This window comes from Sceloporus occidentalis, unplaced genomic scaffold (genome assembly GCF_023333645.1).
Source record: "Sceloporus occidentalis isolate IW3139 unplaced genomic scaffold, rSceOcc1.0.p SCAF_2, whole genome shotgun sequence".
Lineage (NCBI taxonomy): Eukaryota > Metazoa > Chordata > Lepidosauria > Squamata > Phrynosomatidae > Sceloporus > Sceloporus occidentalis.
In genome coordinates, this window is record NW_028316982.1 from 131,714,026 (window position 1) to 131,729,133 (window position 15,108).

The window sequence follows — 15,108 nt, forward strand, 5'->3', positions numbered from 1 at the left end:
TTCAGTGGGAACCCTGCCCTCTCCTCCATACCATACATGTTCCAGCCCAATAAAGCTACTCTCTCCTCATTTTCATAGTCCACCAAGAGGAAAAGAATCCTGGACCTGAAAAAAAGGGGAGGATGAAGGGTTGAGTGAGTGCAGAGATGACTAGTCGAAGAACCACAGTTACTGGTAAGCAACCTGTTCTTCTTCTTTGTTGTCTCTGACTCACACAAATGGGCAATTAATTACCTAGCTCATTGATAGAGGGTCAGGTCAAACACTGCCCTTCCAAACACTGCCTATGCAAGGGACCTTTTGTCCAGACAGTAACAATGGAATGACCTATAATTGCTTTGGCAGCATGATCCTTAGTTAAAGGGTAAGCTACTCTAATTGATTTAACTGCCCATTTAAAGAGCCATTAGGGAGAAACAATCTGGATGCAGTGGCTCAAGTGGTCAAGATGCTGACTCTGTTGATTGCAAGATAGGCAAGTTGGCAATTCGAGGCCCGGGTGCTGCATGATGGGGTGAGCTAAGCATCCAAATGCAAGTAAATAAATAGGTACCACTTCTCAGTGGGAAGGTAACAGCATTCGGTGGAGTCATGCTGGCCACCAGAGCAGTCTTCGGACAATGCTGGCTCTTTGTCTTAGAAACAAAAATGAACACCACCCCCTATAGTCGGTTACGACTAGACATTCATGTCAAGGGACTACCATTAACTTTAGAGAGAAGCAGGTAAGCCTTTCTTTTGACAACCATAGCAAACACACAAAGATGTTGATAACTGAAATTGTACAGTGAGAACTATTTAAAATGTGAGGGTGCAATTCATACCCAAAGAATGAAGCAACACTTCTAATTGTGTAGGTGCATGAAAACTCTTTTGAAAATGTCTCGATTCAAATGAAACTGGAAAATCACTTTGGAAAGAAAAATCACATCTGACTGGACAACAAATTTGTCTTTGAATGGCTGAGTATGATGTGCTGTACCAAAGTGGGGTAGATTATTTACCCTTTGGGCAAGCATTATGACCACTAGAAAGGCCTCTTTACAATGAGATGGTGATCTAAATATATTTGATATATATTTGATATATTTGATATTAACTGTCAATTGGTTTTGACATTAACGGAGAAAGGATCAATGCTAAAGACCAAGTAGTGGAAGACAGAGATAGCAGAAGTTACAAATGTGATTTTTAGCAATCTCTTCACAATAAGGTGGACGATGAGCCACTATAGCAGTAAGGTAGACCCAGAGCAAGAAGTATGTTAAGCCTCATACCTGTAGTAATAAAAGGAAATGCAGCACCATGCCAGTCTATGTTATCCCTATAGTAATTTTGCAAAGGCACAGAAACATTTCAAGTTAGCACCATAACGCCTTTGTGTGAATAATTTACAAAAAGCCTCCATAATCCTCAACAGTTGTTGATCCAGACTAGATAAATCCTCCACCTGCTCTACTGCAGTAACACTGGGATTTCATATTCTTTTCTGTGGCAAACAAGTCTGCTTGTGGGAATCACCAATGGCAGCAAACAGTTGTGAAGAATCTCTGGTAGAAAGCCCATTTTGCAGTTCACTGATCATGACTAATCATGATTCTGCTACAAGATTATTCACACCCACTAGATAAACAGCTACTGGATGGGCAAACTTCCATATGTATCATTCCCATTTTTGCCAAGTCAAATCTAACAACATTGCCAGGTATGTTTTGCCATACTGTCTAATGAAACTTAAGACAATCCTTCCTCATATCAAACTCTTTGATGTCTGGAGTTAGAATCACAGAATCATAGAATTGAAAGAGACATCTAGGGCTATCCAGTCCAATCCAGCCTTGCAGGAAGCACACAATCAAAACATTCTCGGCAGATGGCCATCCAATCGCTGTTTAAAAACCTGGACATGCTCCAGCTTGTCAACATCCTTCTTGAACTATGGTGCCCAGAACTGGACATAGTATTCCAGATGAGGTCTGATCAAAGCACAATAAAGTGGTACTATCACTTCCCTCTGTCTAGGCACTATACTTCTATTGATGCAACCTAGAAACACATTTGCTTTTTCGCTGCCATATCACATTGTTGACTTATGTTCAGCTTGTGTGTACTACTCTTAGGTCCATGTGTGCTAGAGTTAGAAAGGGGCATCCTTTCCGGACGCCCCCAACCCGGGGGAACATTCCACACGCCTTTATACGGGGTGGCGCGGATGTGCGCCCTTTCCCCGGCTGCAAAAGGAGCTCTGAAATGGAACTCCTTTTGCCGTTTGCGTCGCTGGGCGCAGCCTTCAGACAGCTGTGCCCAGCGACGCAGAGGAGAAAGGGGCCAAGCGGCCCCTTTCTCCTCCTCCCCGCCGCCGCGAGGTGTCCTTGGGGCTTGAAGCCCCAAGGACACCCCTTTCCAGGCTGCAGGGAAGGGGCCTTTTGCCGTTTCCCCGCGGCCTGGAAAGCGGCGGATCAGGGCCTCAGCGGCTGCTGCTCTGGCCACTGAGGCCCCGATACGGCTGGGAAAGGGGCGGGTGCAGGCCGCCACTTTTCGGCAATCTGTAACGCACCTTAGATTCTTTTCATATGTACTGTTGTTAAACTAGGTGTCAACCCATCATATATCTGTGTATTTCATTGTTTTTGCCTAAGTGTAGTACCTTAAATTTCTCCCTGTTGAAATTTGTTTTGTTAGTTTTGGCCCAGCTCTTCAGTCTATTAAGGTAATTTTGATTTCTGATTCTGTCTTCTGGAGTATTGGTTTCCTCTCCTATTTAGTGTCATCTGGGCAAAAGTGATAAGCATGCCCTCTGATCCATCACCCAAGTCACTGATAAAGGTGTTGGGTAGTATTGGGCCCTGATAAAGATGTTGGGTAGCAGAACCCTGTGGTATTCTGCTAGTCACTTTTCTTCAGGATGAGTCAGGGCCTTTTGTGACCACCCTTTGGGTTTGGTCTGCCAACCAAGTACAAATCCACCTAACAGCAGCGTTGTCTAGCCCACATTTTACTAGGGTTTTTTTTTACAAGAATATAAAAGGGGACCTTGTCAAAGGCCTTACTGAAATCAAGATATGCTTCAGCACAGCATTTCCTTGATCTACCAAGCTTGTAACTGCGTAGTTTAAAAAAGAGAGGTACAGGAGGGTCCTTTGAGAAGCTGAGCTTGTGCTGTATCTCCTGTTCATTCTCATCATGTCTTCTGCTGGAGAAACAGCAAAGGCAGCAAGCCCAGAAAGTATCAGAGACAAGCATCTGTGTGTTATTAAACGGGCAGCTGATCTGCCCTTGGATACCTCTACTTATGAGATGGTGTCTACTACTATCCTTTTTAAGTGCTTACAGAATGTTTATTAATCTGCTCTACAATCTTTCCTGGTGTTGATCTGTGGCTAATTTGGCAGTATTTTTTTAGTCCTCTTTGAAAATGGGGACAACATTTACCCTCTTCCAGTTTGCTGGGAATTCTCCAGGAATTCTCAAAGATTATTGCCAGTGGTTCTGAGATCACTTTTGCCAGTTATTTTAATATTCTTGGATGAGTTCCAGCACACTTATAGCGTAATCATTTTTAAATGACTATAAGCCACCTTGAATTCCTTCTTGGGAGAAAGGCAAGATACAAACTCAATAAATAAATATAAATAATAAATGGGAAAATGTTGTTCTAGTGATGATCAGTGATCCTGAACTTACAAGCTCTACATCCAGTACATTGACTGTAACTATGCACAATTGCAATAACATTGAGGGATGTGAACATCATGTCCACAGAGAAATTGTGATGACTCCTCCACCACAGAAGGACACAATTTATATCTTGAGGCACTAACAGTTGTTTTCACTGTGATTCCTTAAGTGACACAAAAACCAATCTAGAAACATTATCTATCTATCTATATCTAGAAACACTCTAACCAGGGGCTGGGCAATGGCATGACTGCTGTCATTGCCACCACCCAGTCCAGTTGTCTGAATTGCCAGCACTACATGGTGAAGTTAAATACACATTTTATGTGATTCAATTACTCCTGTAGCAGTAAAAAGGCATATATTAAATTCGTGGTACGAACTAGTAAAAGTGGATAAGTTGAGTTGATGCCAAGTTCTACATTTCAGATACTGGGGTTTCAAGACAATTCATGGTGAAGTTTCTGTCTGGACTGGGCTACAAGCAGATAGCTGCCAATGTATGAGAGTGTTTCAATTCCCCAAGTTTTAAGAAATGTTACCACCACAACCATGCACTTCATAAGGATGCAAGATGCTATCAAGACACCTAAGGACCTTGCACTGATTTCTACTGTTTCCCATTGTAAACCATAAGAACTTGTGATGTTGAGGATCAACTTCAGTGTGAAAGTATGTGTTCTTTAAATGCATGGTAGCAAACCATTAGAAGAGTATGAATTATACTGTGAGCGGTTATACAAATTTTCTTAAGTATAGTGTAACAATTTACATCACAGAAGTCCAAGACTGGCCAAAGACTGCCATCTCTCCTTTGGACTGTGAAATAACATGAAAAATAATCCATATATTGACATTAGCAAGCATGTTGAGTATCCTTTATCTGGAATTTCAAAATCCCAAATTGTTCACATGGGTAGCTGAGATAGTGACACCTTTACTTTTTTTGATGATTTAGTGGACACTAACTGTTTCATGCACAAACGTATTAAAAATATTATGTATAAAGTTACCTTCAAGCTGTGTGTAAGGTGTATACAAAACATAAATGAATTTCATATTTAAACTTGGTTCCCATCTCCAAGATATCTCATTATGTATATGCAAACTTTTCATTTAGAAAAGACAATCCACATTCTTCATGCTGTCTGGCTGATACGGGGTAAATGCCAATATCTCCCCTAGAATGCCAGGCATGTGGACATACAAGCCTGCATGCTTGCTGTCCAAATTCTTAATACAGTTAGAAAATGTAGAATCACAGAATCATAGAGTTGGAAGAGACAAAAAGGGCCTTCCAGTCCAACCCCCTTGCCATACAGGAACACACAATTAAAGTACTCCTGACAGATCCATGCAGCCTCTGTTGAAGGAGACTCCACCACACTCCAAGGTAGCATATTCCATAGCTGAACATCTCTTACCATAAGCTATCAAAACAGTGTTCCATCTTATTCATCAGAGTGAAGTCAACTTTCCTGATATTCTTTGAGCGGAACGCCTCCAGAATAGAATGTGGGGTTAGATGATGAATTAAGGAAAGGGCTTTTCCCCATGGTAGTCTGTATAAATTCTTAAGATAATAAGATGCTGGCAATAATGAGGCTGCATTATTTCCACAAGGCTGTATTATTTATCGTATCAGTGAATACTGCAGCACAGGACTATTGCAGGTGTTGTACTCTATATACACTCTAAAAAAAACAGGGTCTGCTAAAAGAGGTGGAGTATTTTTAATCTCAGTACCAAACAAGAACAGGTATACCTCAGTAAAGAATATAAATTTATTCCTGGGTTTTATTTCCTAAATAGGAAGTTTGGAACCAGAGGTAGAAATAACATGGAAAGAACAGGGATAGGTTCCCACATCACAAAAATGTTTCAGCAGACTTCTTCAAAACTAACATTATGCACACATGAAATGAAAAAAAATGTCATGCAAGTCTTGCATAAGAAAAAAAAACATTTTTAATCTTTTAGAGATCAGTTGAAAGCTTCTTCCATAATGTATCTCAGGATCTTCTTTTCTTTTCTTTCAACAGCTTCCACTTTTTTCCTATTTTGTTGGTGAAACTTAAAGATCTATGCTTTTTCAACATACCAGGGTAGCTGGCAGGGCAAGCCAATCTGCTTTCCCCTTTGCTTTCTATTTTGCTATTCATCCATGTTCAGTAAGAGATGCTGGTGGCAGGTGTACCTTGCCTTTTGCATGTTAGCACATACAGCTACTGAAGAAGCACATAAAGTAGGATCCCATTTTCCCTCAGGAAAAGCTTTATTGCATTGTTTACTGCAGGCATGTAAAGTCTGTCTTTCTCCAGGCCTCCTACACCATCTCCCCAGTGCCAATGCTGCAAAAAACCTTCCAGCTGGACAGAAGATAAGAAAAGGGAGGGGTTGGGCTAGACTCCTGCAAAACAACTTTATAAAGAGGAGCTTCTTTGTTGGAGGCTATGGCCTGTTACAGACTGCCAAAATAAAGCTGCTTCGGGTCTCTTTGGAGGTATGCTGTTTAAATGATGCATGCATCCTAAGAATCCAGAAGTTGCACCAAAGCTGCACTCCAGTGCTTAGGAATGGAGTGTGGCTTTGGCGTGACCTCCAGACTCTTAGGACCCATGCATCATTTAAATAGCATACCTCCAAAGAGACCCGAAGCACCTTTATTTTGGCAGTCTGTAACAGGCCTTTGTTAACTGATGTATGCCTGTACAGCATCTGGAGGAACACTTGATATATGGTCTGGGTCTTCCAAAGGTTACAATGGTGTAGTGTTCCCAAAGGCTTGGGTGAGGAAGGTCATACTGCAGAAGACCAATAATTCATAATTGATTTCTGACAAGTTAGAGTAATGCTCTGGAGTGGGCACAGTAAAAGGAGGCTGCTACGATGAGATAGCTGTGCAATTTATAATGGTTATGGAAGCATATATAATGACTGTTGAGATTTAAATGGTTGAAGAAACTGCTGAAGAAATAAACACAAGAGGTAGTATACTAGAGACAGGCTCAGAATACACCATGAATCATATTGGATAGAAATAGTATTTGGTACCAAAGTAGTTCCAAGACCATAAACGTAGGGCTGTAGATGGAGGTGTGAATCATGGTGGAAATCTAAACATGCTGCATAGTCATGGTGTTGGACAGAACAGTGATGGCATGCTCCATACAGCTGTTGTAGTAGTCACTAACTGTCTATGTAGAAAGGTAAGACAAATATAACCTTGGAGGATTCCACAGAGCAGATTTGTGATGGCACTAGTCAACAATATCAAAGTATAGGGCAAGTCTTTTCTATATCAATGATATCTGTAATAGAAACAAGAACTCACAGAAGAGTGTTCCTGATGGATGAAATTGATCACAAAAGGGGGACCAATATTGACTCAGGATGAGATGACATAGACAGGTAGTGAGTACTACAACATTTGTATGGACATCAACGATCAAAGAAGTTTGCGAGAGTGAAGTGAGTGCTCTGGAAGCTTGCCTCTGTCTATCCCTTTCTCTTGTAGGAGATGGAGGGTATAACAGTACTGGATCATCCACAGGCACATGTTGAAACAATGGAAAGAAAGGAGGAGGAGGAATAGGCCATGGAGAAAAGTACTCAGTAGTGAAGAAAGGATCAAGAGAAGAACACTGCAAATGAAGTTTCTCTTTCGGTGGACAAGCTCACGAAAGAGTAGCTTTTTGCAAGCTGGAACATGTACAGTAAAGTGAAAGGAGAGGGTAAGATTCCCACCAATGTTACTCAGCTCTAAAGCATTCTGAATGAGCCTCTGCAAAGGCACAAGACCCATTTGTATCATGCACAGAGGCCATGAAGAAGAAGCCAGTTTGGTATCACCACATGCCATAGTATCACCTACATGTGGCAAAAGATAAAACAACACTTCTGCTTAGACGAACAACTTGTTTTAAGAGTAAACTAGATGGCAAAGATGAAAGTTATCAATACAGAGCAACATGCTAAAGGTCAAATTCCAAAAAGAACTGCTGTCAGGAAGAGTTCTCAAGTATCTGCACATAATCCAGACAGCTGAAAAGGCAAAGCAAGGATGCTAGGTACTGTATATTTATTAGGAAACTGCATCTACCAGAATATCTTAAGTGTCTAATGAAAAACCAGTACAAAGTAGTATTGAACCACCATATTAGTTATAAAGGAGAAAAAACATTTATAATATCAGCACCTGTGAATTTTAGCCCTTCAAAGAAGAAGTATTTGGAAGGAAGAAACTGAGTATTTACAAGCTTGGAGCTAATGCTTTTGGTCACAAAGAGAAAAATAAATTTAATTTAATAGAACAAGTCTCTCAAAATCTGGAATCTGTCTGTACATTGTATGTGTTTGTTGAAAGTAGATATGCTCCTAAATCTTCAGTAACACACCAGAATCAGTATGCCTTGTAACCCACAACTCTGAAATAGCCACTACTGTGATAGATTAAAAATCTGATGAAATGAACACCCTAGAATTAAGCATTCTTTAAATGTCCCAATTTTGCAATAACCCCTTCTGATCATTTAAAAAGTGAAACAATACCAGAAAGAGAGCAAAACTCGTTACCCTAAATGAGGACCTCCATTCATTAAATCAAACACCTGAGCTGGATTTAGTGACTGCTTGAACCGTCGGAGAAATTTTACTCCTTGATTGTCTCCACTCTTTGAATTAACAAAAACCAAGAGAGGACTGGCACAAGTTGGTGGGCACGTGGCTTTCCAGAATCCTGCAAATAAGGCAAGGAATAAAATGATATCATTAAAACTGAGGGAGTCGAGGTCCTCCCCATTCTCCAACAAAATTACCAGTAGTTGATCAGTCAAAGATCATACCAAGGTCAGGATGTCCCCATCCAAGGCAAAAGAAAAGTGTTTCCTCCTTTAAAGGTAGGTTGGTGCCACTTTCTGGCATCTACCAACTGGAAAAGGATTCTTTATGCCATGCTAGACACCTCTTTACAATACTTTCCAACCAAATATCCACCCAGCCAGCCATTCATGTATGGAAGCAAAGAACAGTCACAAGGAATTTTTTATTATTATTATTATTATTATTATTATTATTATTATTATTATCCTTTATTAGAGCTTCCAAAAATAATAAAACAATCTCCCTAGTTCCAGTAATCTTAGAATACATCTCTTAATAAATACTTCTAAAAGACATTATTGCCATGAAAATTGCATTCTGGTCCCAACAGATGTCAAACACGTTCAGTTGTCTACAACCTAAAAATTCAAGCAGATAAGGAGATTCCATTGAATCCCCAAACATTTAAAAAAACAAAATAAAATATGACATTGGAAGAGTAAGAAATTGAATTTAATTCTATCTGATATTTACACTAATTCTAAATCTAACAACATTAAAAGCAGTACTATTCTCTTACAAAACAACCATGGTAGTACTTCTACTAATTTGACCACAAATGTCAATTGGTAATTACATACAGCACATGAACATCTGCTGGAAGCATCTGCACCACATCTTACAATATATACTCCAGAACAGATTCCTTATTAAACCCTTTTTTCAGCACAGACATTCCTCAGAACCTTATAGGCACTTCTGTTACCAATTCATGATGTGCTAACTCAGGTTTCCAAACATTTGTAAAGTAATCACTATTTTCTTTTCATATTATTTTGTCTATCCAATGTATGTCTGTTACCTCAGTGCTTCTACCCAACCTAATACATTGCTGACCATATTGGCAAGCTTCTCTTAAAACAGGTAAGAGCGCAAGAAAGCAGAAAGTAACTCTCGGTAGATGCCTGGAAAGTACCCACTGTATGTATGGAAGTGCACAAGCTCTTGACAAGAACAGTCAGCATCTTATCCCTAGTCCACAACTTTTGGTGTTTGACAAGTCTGACTTGCATGGGTGCTTTATTCAATATCATTCCAGTCATTGTATGTGGAGATGCTTTCTGTTCACTAACCCACTACTGGATTCTGTCAATGGAAGTGGGAGGGAGAAATATTCTCATTGACTCCTCCTTTCTGCCCATACAAAACTCAGAGGGGTCTAGAGGGACCTACAAATTTCCAGAGCAAGTTTTCAGGAGAGGCACAGTGGTATCAGCAAAAAAATCATGTCCCCACTACCATCTGTGAGAGCTGAGGGTGTATCTTCTGTGAATGGAACTCTACTTATGAGATTTTTGGGTTCAACTGACTGTCCCAGTTCTCTGTGGAAATGAGTATGGAGTCATGTTCAGATTTGCCACTGATAAATGTGTGCTACATCACTGCCATGTACATGTCTGGTCACTTCCTATGCATGTCATATGAATAAAGAATCTTAGCATCCAGCAACATTTGAGTCTATAAACATCATCTGAGATTGCACTGACATAAAGAAAGGAGTTCTTGTTTTGTAATTAGCTCCGCTACCTTTTGCCTTACTGCCAGCATACCATCTTTGGCTTGTGCAAAGCCTTACCCTGTACAGTGGCATCAGGGCAATGGCTAGAAGAACAGCTTCAAAATGCATTTCCACATGATAATATAATCTGAGTAACACTACAATGCAACACTGTTATACAACACCCTTACATGCAACTCTATTTCCTCCTGCTTTGCACAAGATATCATAGTCTCATATGAAAGAGCAAGAGATGTCAGAGTTCCTACATACCATCGGAGTCTATGCTGTTTAGTGCAGTGGGAGGAATAATGGATACTTTACATTGGCCAAGTGGACACTTGTGAGGATACGAATCTCTGCAAGCTGTGTGCACCTAGGAACAATTTAAGAATGGATGAGCTATTATTATTAACATGGGCTGTTAATATTCTCCTGCCTCTATGTAATCTAATTTTACATCAAAAACTATACACCCAAATACTGTGATTCATTACGATAATTTTTAAAGAACAAGTTAGCACAATTTCTGAGTCATCAAACTGAATGCAGCCTCTGTGTGTACATGTTGTGAGTTTTCAAGTCATTTCTGACTTATGGCGACTCTAAGGGGCTGGGGTTTCTTTGGCAAGAAATTGCCATTGCCTTCCCCTGAGGCCAACAGCATGTGACTTGCCCAAGGTCACCCAGTGGGTTTCATGGCCGAGCAGGATTTGAACCGTGGTCTCCAAAGTCACAGTCCAACACTCAAACCAATATACCACACTGGCTCTCATGCAGCATACCATCAACATATGGCAAGAAGTCCACCAGAAGTCTGACATATTTATTCCCTGGCTTTGTTGTTCACTGAGAACAAACAAACAAACAAACACAACACAACAGGTTGCCCATTAGTGGATTATGTTCTCTGAACAGTTATCTATATAACTTCACTTATGAATATGAATCTATACCAAGCTTTCACACATATTATTTTAGAGCATTTTAGGCACTGATGAGCAGAGTGAGCACTGTCCCCCAAAAAGTATTTAGAAGAAGCTGTAAGAGAACCTAGAAGAGAGTTCTCACATTCTCCTCATAAAAAGATGTTGTGGAAGAATATGCTTCTGAGTGCGAATCTGACCTTTGTGCTCATCAAGGACATAAACGTTGACATACTGTTAAGAAATAGATCCATATGGTAGCAGAACAAATCCACCAGAATATCCCTGGAAAGAGTAACAATATTTCTAGTAGAACAAACTCTTCATGGAAGGAACTGCTCACCAAGTTAAATCACACAATGAGAGATGCTCTGTACATATTTCCTGAACACAAGAATTCATTTAGAAATCATTCCATGTTGTCTTAGGATCTGGAAAGAGGATACCAGGTTGAGTCTCCCTTATCTGAAATGCTTGTGACCAGAGATGTTTGGGATTTCAATTTTATTTTTTTATTTTTGAATACCTGTATTTGCATATATGTACATAATGTGGTATCATGCAGATGGGACCCAAGTCTAAACACAGAATTCATTTCTGTTTCATATACACCTTATACACATAGCTAGGAAGTAATTTTATACAATATTTTAAATAATGTTGTACCTGAAACAAAGTTTGTATACACTGAACCATCAAGAATTAAAGATGTCACTATCTCAGCCACACATAAAAATATTTTGGATTTTGGAATATTTTGGAATTCCAAATAAGGGAGAATCAACCTATACCAAGTATCACATTCTAAGAAAATTGAAAACTGTTTAAGAGAGGAATGCAAATTGTGGCTAACATACCACATGTTTTTGTGCATACGCAGCAGCAGACGAAAAATTGCCATGGAAAATATAGATCACTCACTGATCTGGCAGACATTCTTGCCACTAAATGGCCACATAAAAAGAGAGGTGGCCACAGGTTCAAAAAGTTACAGTCTACTCTGAGAATACTAGTAGTTTTAAATAATGATAGTTTCAACATCTCAGAAAGAAAATTATAGAGTTTTTCTCAACATGGACATTTTTTTAAATTACATTGCTTAATCATTTTATTAACTCGTCAAAAACCATTAGATTGATCAACTAAAGAATCTTTAGTCAGTTGGCATCCTCAGTCAAAACTAAACCTCACAACAAACAGTGCTGAAATCCCTCTTCCATTATGAGGCGAGTCAAGGTGACTGTTTGCACAGAGGCCATGCAAATCTTCTCTGTATCATTCCAATGTTAGTATACGTGTTGCCAATGCAAGTACAAGGTGACTGGCCAATAAAGGTATCACTGTTTGGTGGGTTTTTATTTGTAAGCAAAACAGACTCCAACAATTTTAACTTACCATAGTTTTACACCAAAGGCACTTCCAATCTTGCAAGCGTAGAACACTGCCACAAGTCTTGTCACAGACTGCACATTTGGCACTGACAGGCAGATTTCCCTCTAGCCACTGGTGAGGCATAGCCACCTACAATGGAGTGTTAAGGGAACAAAATATGCATATCACTTTGCTTCAGTGGTTCATCACTGTTGTCAGTATTGCTTCCTATTTGGACAACTTTTAGGCTCTGTTCAGTGCACATGTGCTAAGGACATCTGCACACATGCCGTGTTTTCCTAATTTTCTCTTCTGGTGGCTTCCTCTAGCACCAAACTGAATGGTGCCCCTGAGGATTTCCAAAATATCTAGGCTGACTCAGGGGAGGGGAGGAGGGCTGCCTCTGAAAATAACAAGCTGAAAAGATTGCATGTGGCCCTATGGATTCATGCCACTATTGACCACCAGCCTCTTTATAGTATTATTTGTATACTGTCATGAGAAGTGAAAACTCTTCTTCAACTGGTGTGTAAGAGCAGGTGACAAATCTATTGTGAAATAATTAAAAATGCAGCCACTTCCTGCAGCAGAATAAGCTTGTTTCATAAAGAAACACAGCCCACACACAAAGAAACCTAATATCTCTATGGTCTACTTTAAAAAGATATCCAAGAATTTGTTTTGGGGTCTGGTTCCAAAGCCAAACCAGCAGTACAGAATGTTCCAAACAAAATTACATTTGCCCTAAACGAGACAGGATACATAATCAGCTATAATTAAGACTTTTTTATTATTATTATAAGATGCACTAGTTTTCTACATAAAAATGAAAATGATGTGCTGTTTGCATTTTTACACAAATACTTACCCCATCTTCATCCTCAATAATATCTTTTCCAATTGAAGTCAATGTAGTCCATTTGCAGTTGTTTACTGCCCTGACTGCACATCTTTTATGAGCCTTAAACTTGCAGACTAGGAAAAAATAAACAAACATACACATACTTCTGAGATATTATTTGAATGTTGTATCTACAAATTCACCTAACATGTCAGGAGGCTTTTCACAGCATAATAATAATTTATTACATAATAATATGCTATAGATTGACATAAAATTATAATTGTTTCCTTCTTGCTTCTGGAGATGGGGTTAAGATCTCTCACTCCTCCTAACTATGCTTAGTTCCATAGTGAAGACACATTCAGATTAAGATTTCATACCATCCTTTTTCATATTGTAGCCTTTATTCCAACTCATATAGAATTTGGTAGGTCCTTTATATTCCCAGAAAAATTAAGACTGAAAGATGGTATCCTGTGAAAGACACTTAATAAAACTATGGCCTATTATATGTGCCATAACCTATCCAAGTAGTTTTGTGTTGGTGGTCTCCCAAGAACAGCTGCTCTTTCCAACTGTCTTTCTCAATTCCAAAAACAGGGAAAAGCACTAATCTGGCAAGATCCATGTCCTGGGACTTGTAGCTTAATTTGTCAAGAAGCATAACAATTGTCTACAGTGATTATACAAAACTTATTTTGTTTCCAAAAGTATAAATATGCACTGCCAAGTTTAAAATCCTGGAAACTGAATTTCAGATGCTGACATGAACTATGTTCGAAATGTAGCTTTTCTAGCAGATAAACTTTTTTTTTAGCGTAACAATTTTTCACCTTGGGAAGAATATAATTTCAAGAAGGCAGAACAGATATCTACCACACAACCCGCAGTTAACAAAATAAAATGCAAAATAATATTCCTAAAATTACTGGATGTAGGCAGGTGAAGGAGATCTTTCTGAATGTATCTTTTGTTTCTTTTCTTTAAAGGTAAACCGAGGGCTCTCCTTTTTCTTTGGTGTAGCGTATGATATAAATCAGGGGATGAGAATCCTGTGGCTGTCGAGATGTTATTGGACTGCAGCTCCCAGCATTCCTTACCATTGGCTATGCTGGCTAGGATTGCTGAGGCTTGCTGTCCCACAAAAAATGGAGGGCCACATGATTTCCAGCTTGGACATAAAGCCATAGCCTAGTCCATGCTCTGTCACTGAACAATAATACTAGTGCTGCCTTAAAAGAAGATGTCTGGATCCTATGGTACAACAAAACAACAAAAGTGTCATATTTAATTCCATCAAAAACCTGACCATAGTTGCATCCGAAGTGCTGAAGATACTAAAGATTACAGATAATGCTCCTCTTGCTCTCTCTTAATTAATTATTGGGAAATTACTGGGGAAAATGTGTTAAAGCAGATAAAATGAGAGGGCAGTTTTCTCTGGTAAGAAAGGCTCATTTTAATATTTGTACTATAATAGTACTTTTAAATATATTTATCCCATTCAAACATATGGGGGGAAAAGGTTTCTGTTATGAGAACTAGCCTGCATTGGGTTGTGCATGCAAGGAGAAAAAGAATCATGATTTGTTAGATCATCACAATTGCCCCACGTTAAAATGTAGTTGGTCCAAAGTGAAAGCTTGCCTCTTCGTGTACAACAAGGAAAAAAAGAAACTCTGTCCTCTCATTTTATCCACTTTCACACAAATGTAGACAGAAACTTTCACTTTCCAAGAAACTGGATTTCCTCATTATGGGAAACTTGTGCAAACTTGAGAAACTGTGGTTAACCCACATCCTAAACAGGATACACACACACACACAGAGCACATAGAGCATGATGGAAAAGAAAAGAAACAAATAATATCAAGGAGGCACAGGAAGCCAGATTACAAAAACAAAACCCC

General features: G+C 39.3%; 1 protein-coding gene and 1 pseudogene across 13 annotated transcripts in view; both read right to left on the reverse strand.

Annotated features, from left to right (window-relative positions):
- DGKH (diacylglycerol kinase eta) overlaps positions 1–15,108 on the reverse strand; it is a 127,123-nt gene that overhangs the window by 47,613 nt on the left and 64,402 nt on the right. For all 13 annotated transcript variants that reach the window (XR_016280127.1, XR_016280126.1, XR_016280125.1 and 10 more), the window contains exons 6-9: positions 13,223–13,329; positions 12,379–12,504; positions 10,331–10,433; positions 8,254–8,416 (exon numbers count right to left, since the gene is read on the reverse strand). Coding sequence is in view for 10 of the 13 variants with exons in the window: in XM_089511031.1 (XP_089367157.1) it covers positions 8,254–8,416; positions 10,331–10,433; positions 12,379–12,504; positions 13,223–13,329 (499 nt within the window). In the remaining 3 variants the exon portion in view is untranslated. The remainder of the gene's footprint in view (positions 1–8,253; positions 8,417–10,330; positions 10,434–12,378; positions 12,505–13,222; positions 13,330–15,108) is intronic.
- On the reverse strand, positions 12,228–12,297 carry LOC149319060 (U6 spliceosomal RNA; annotated as a pseudogene).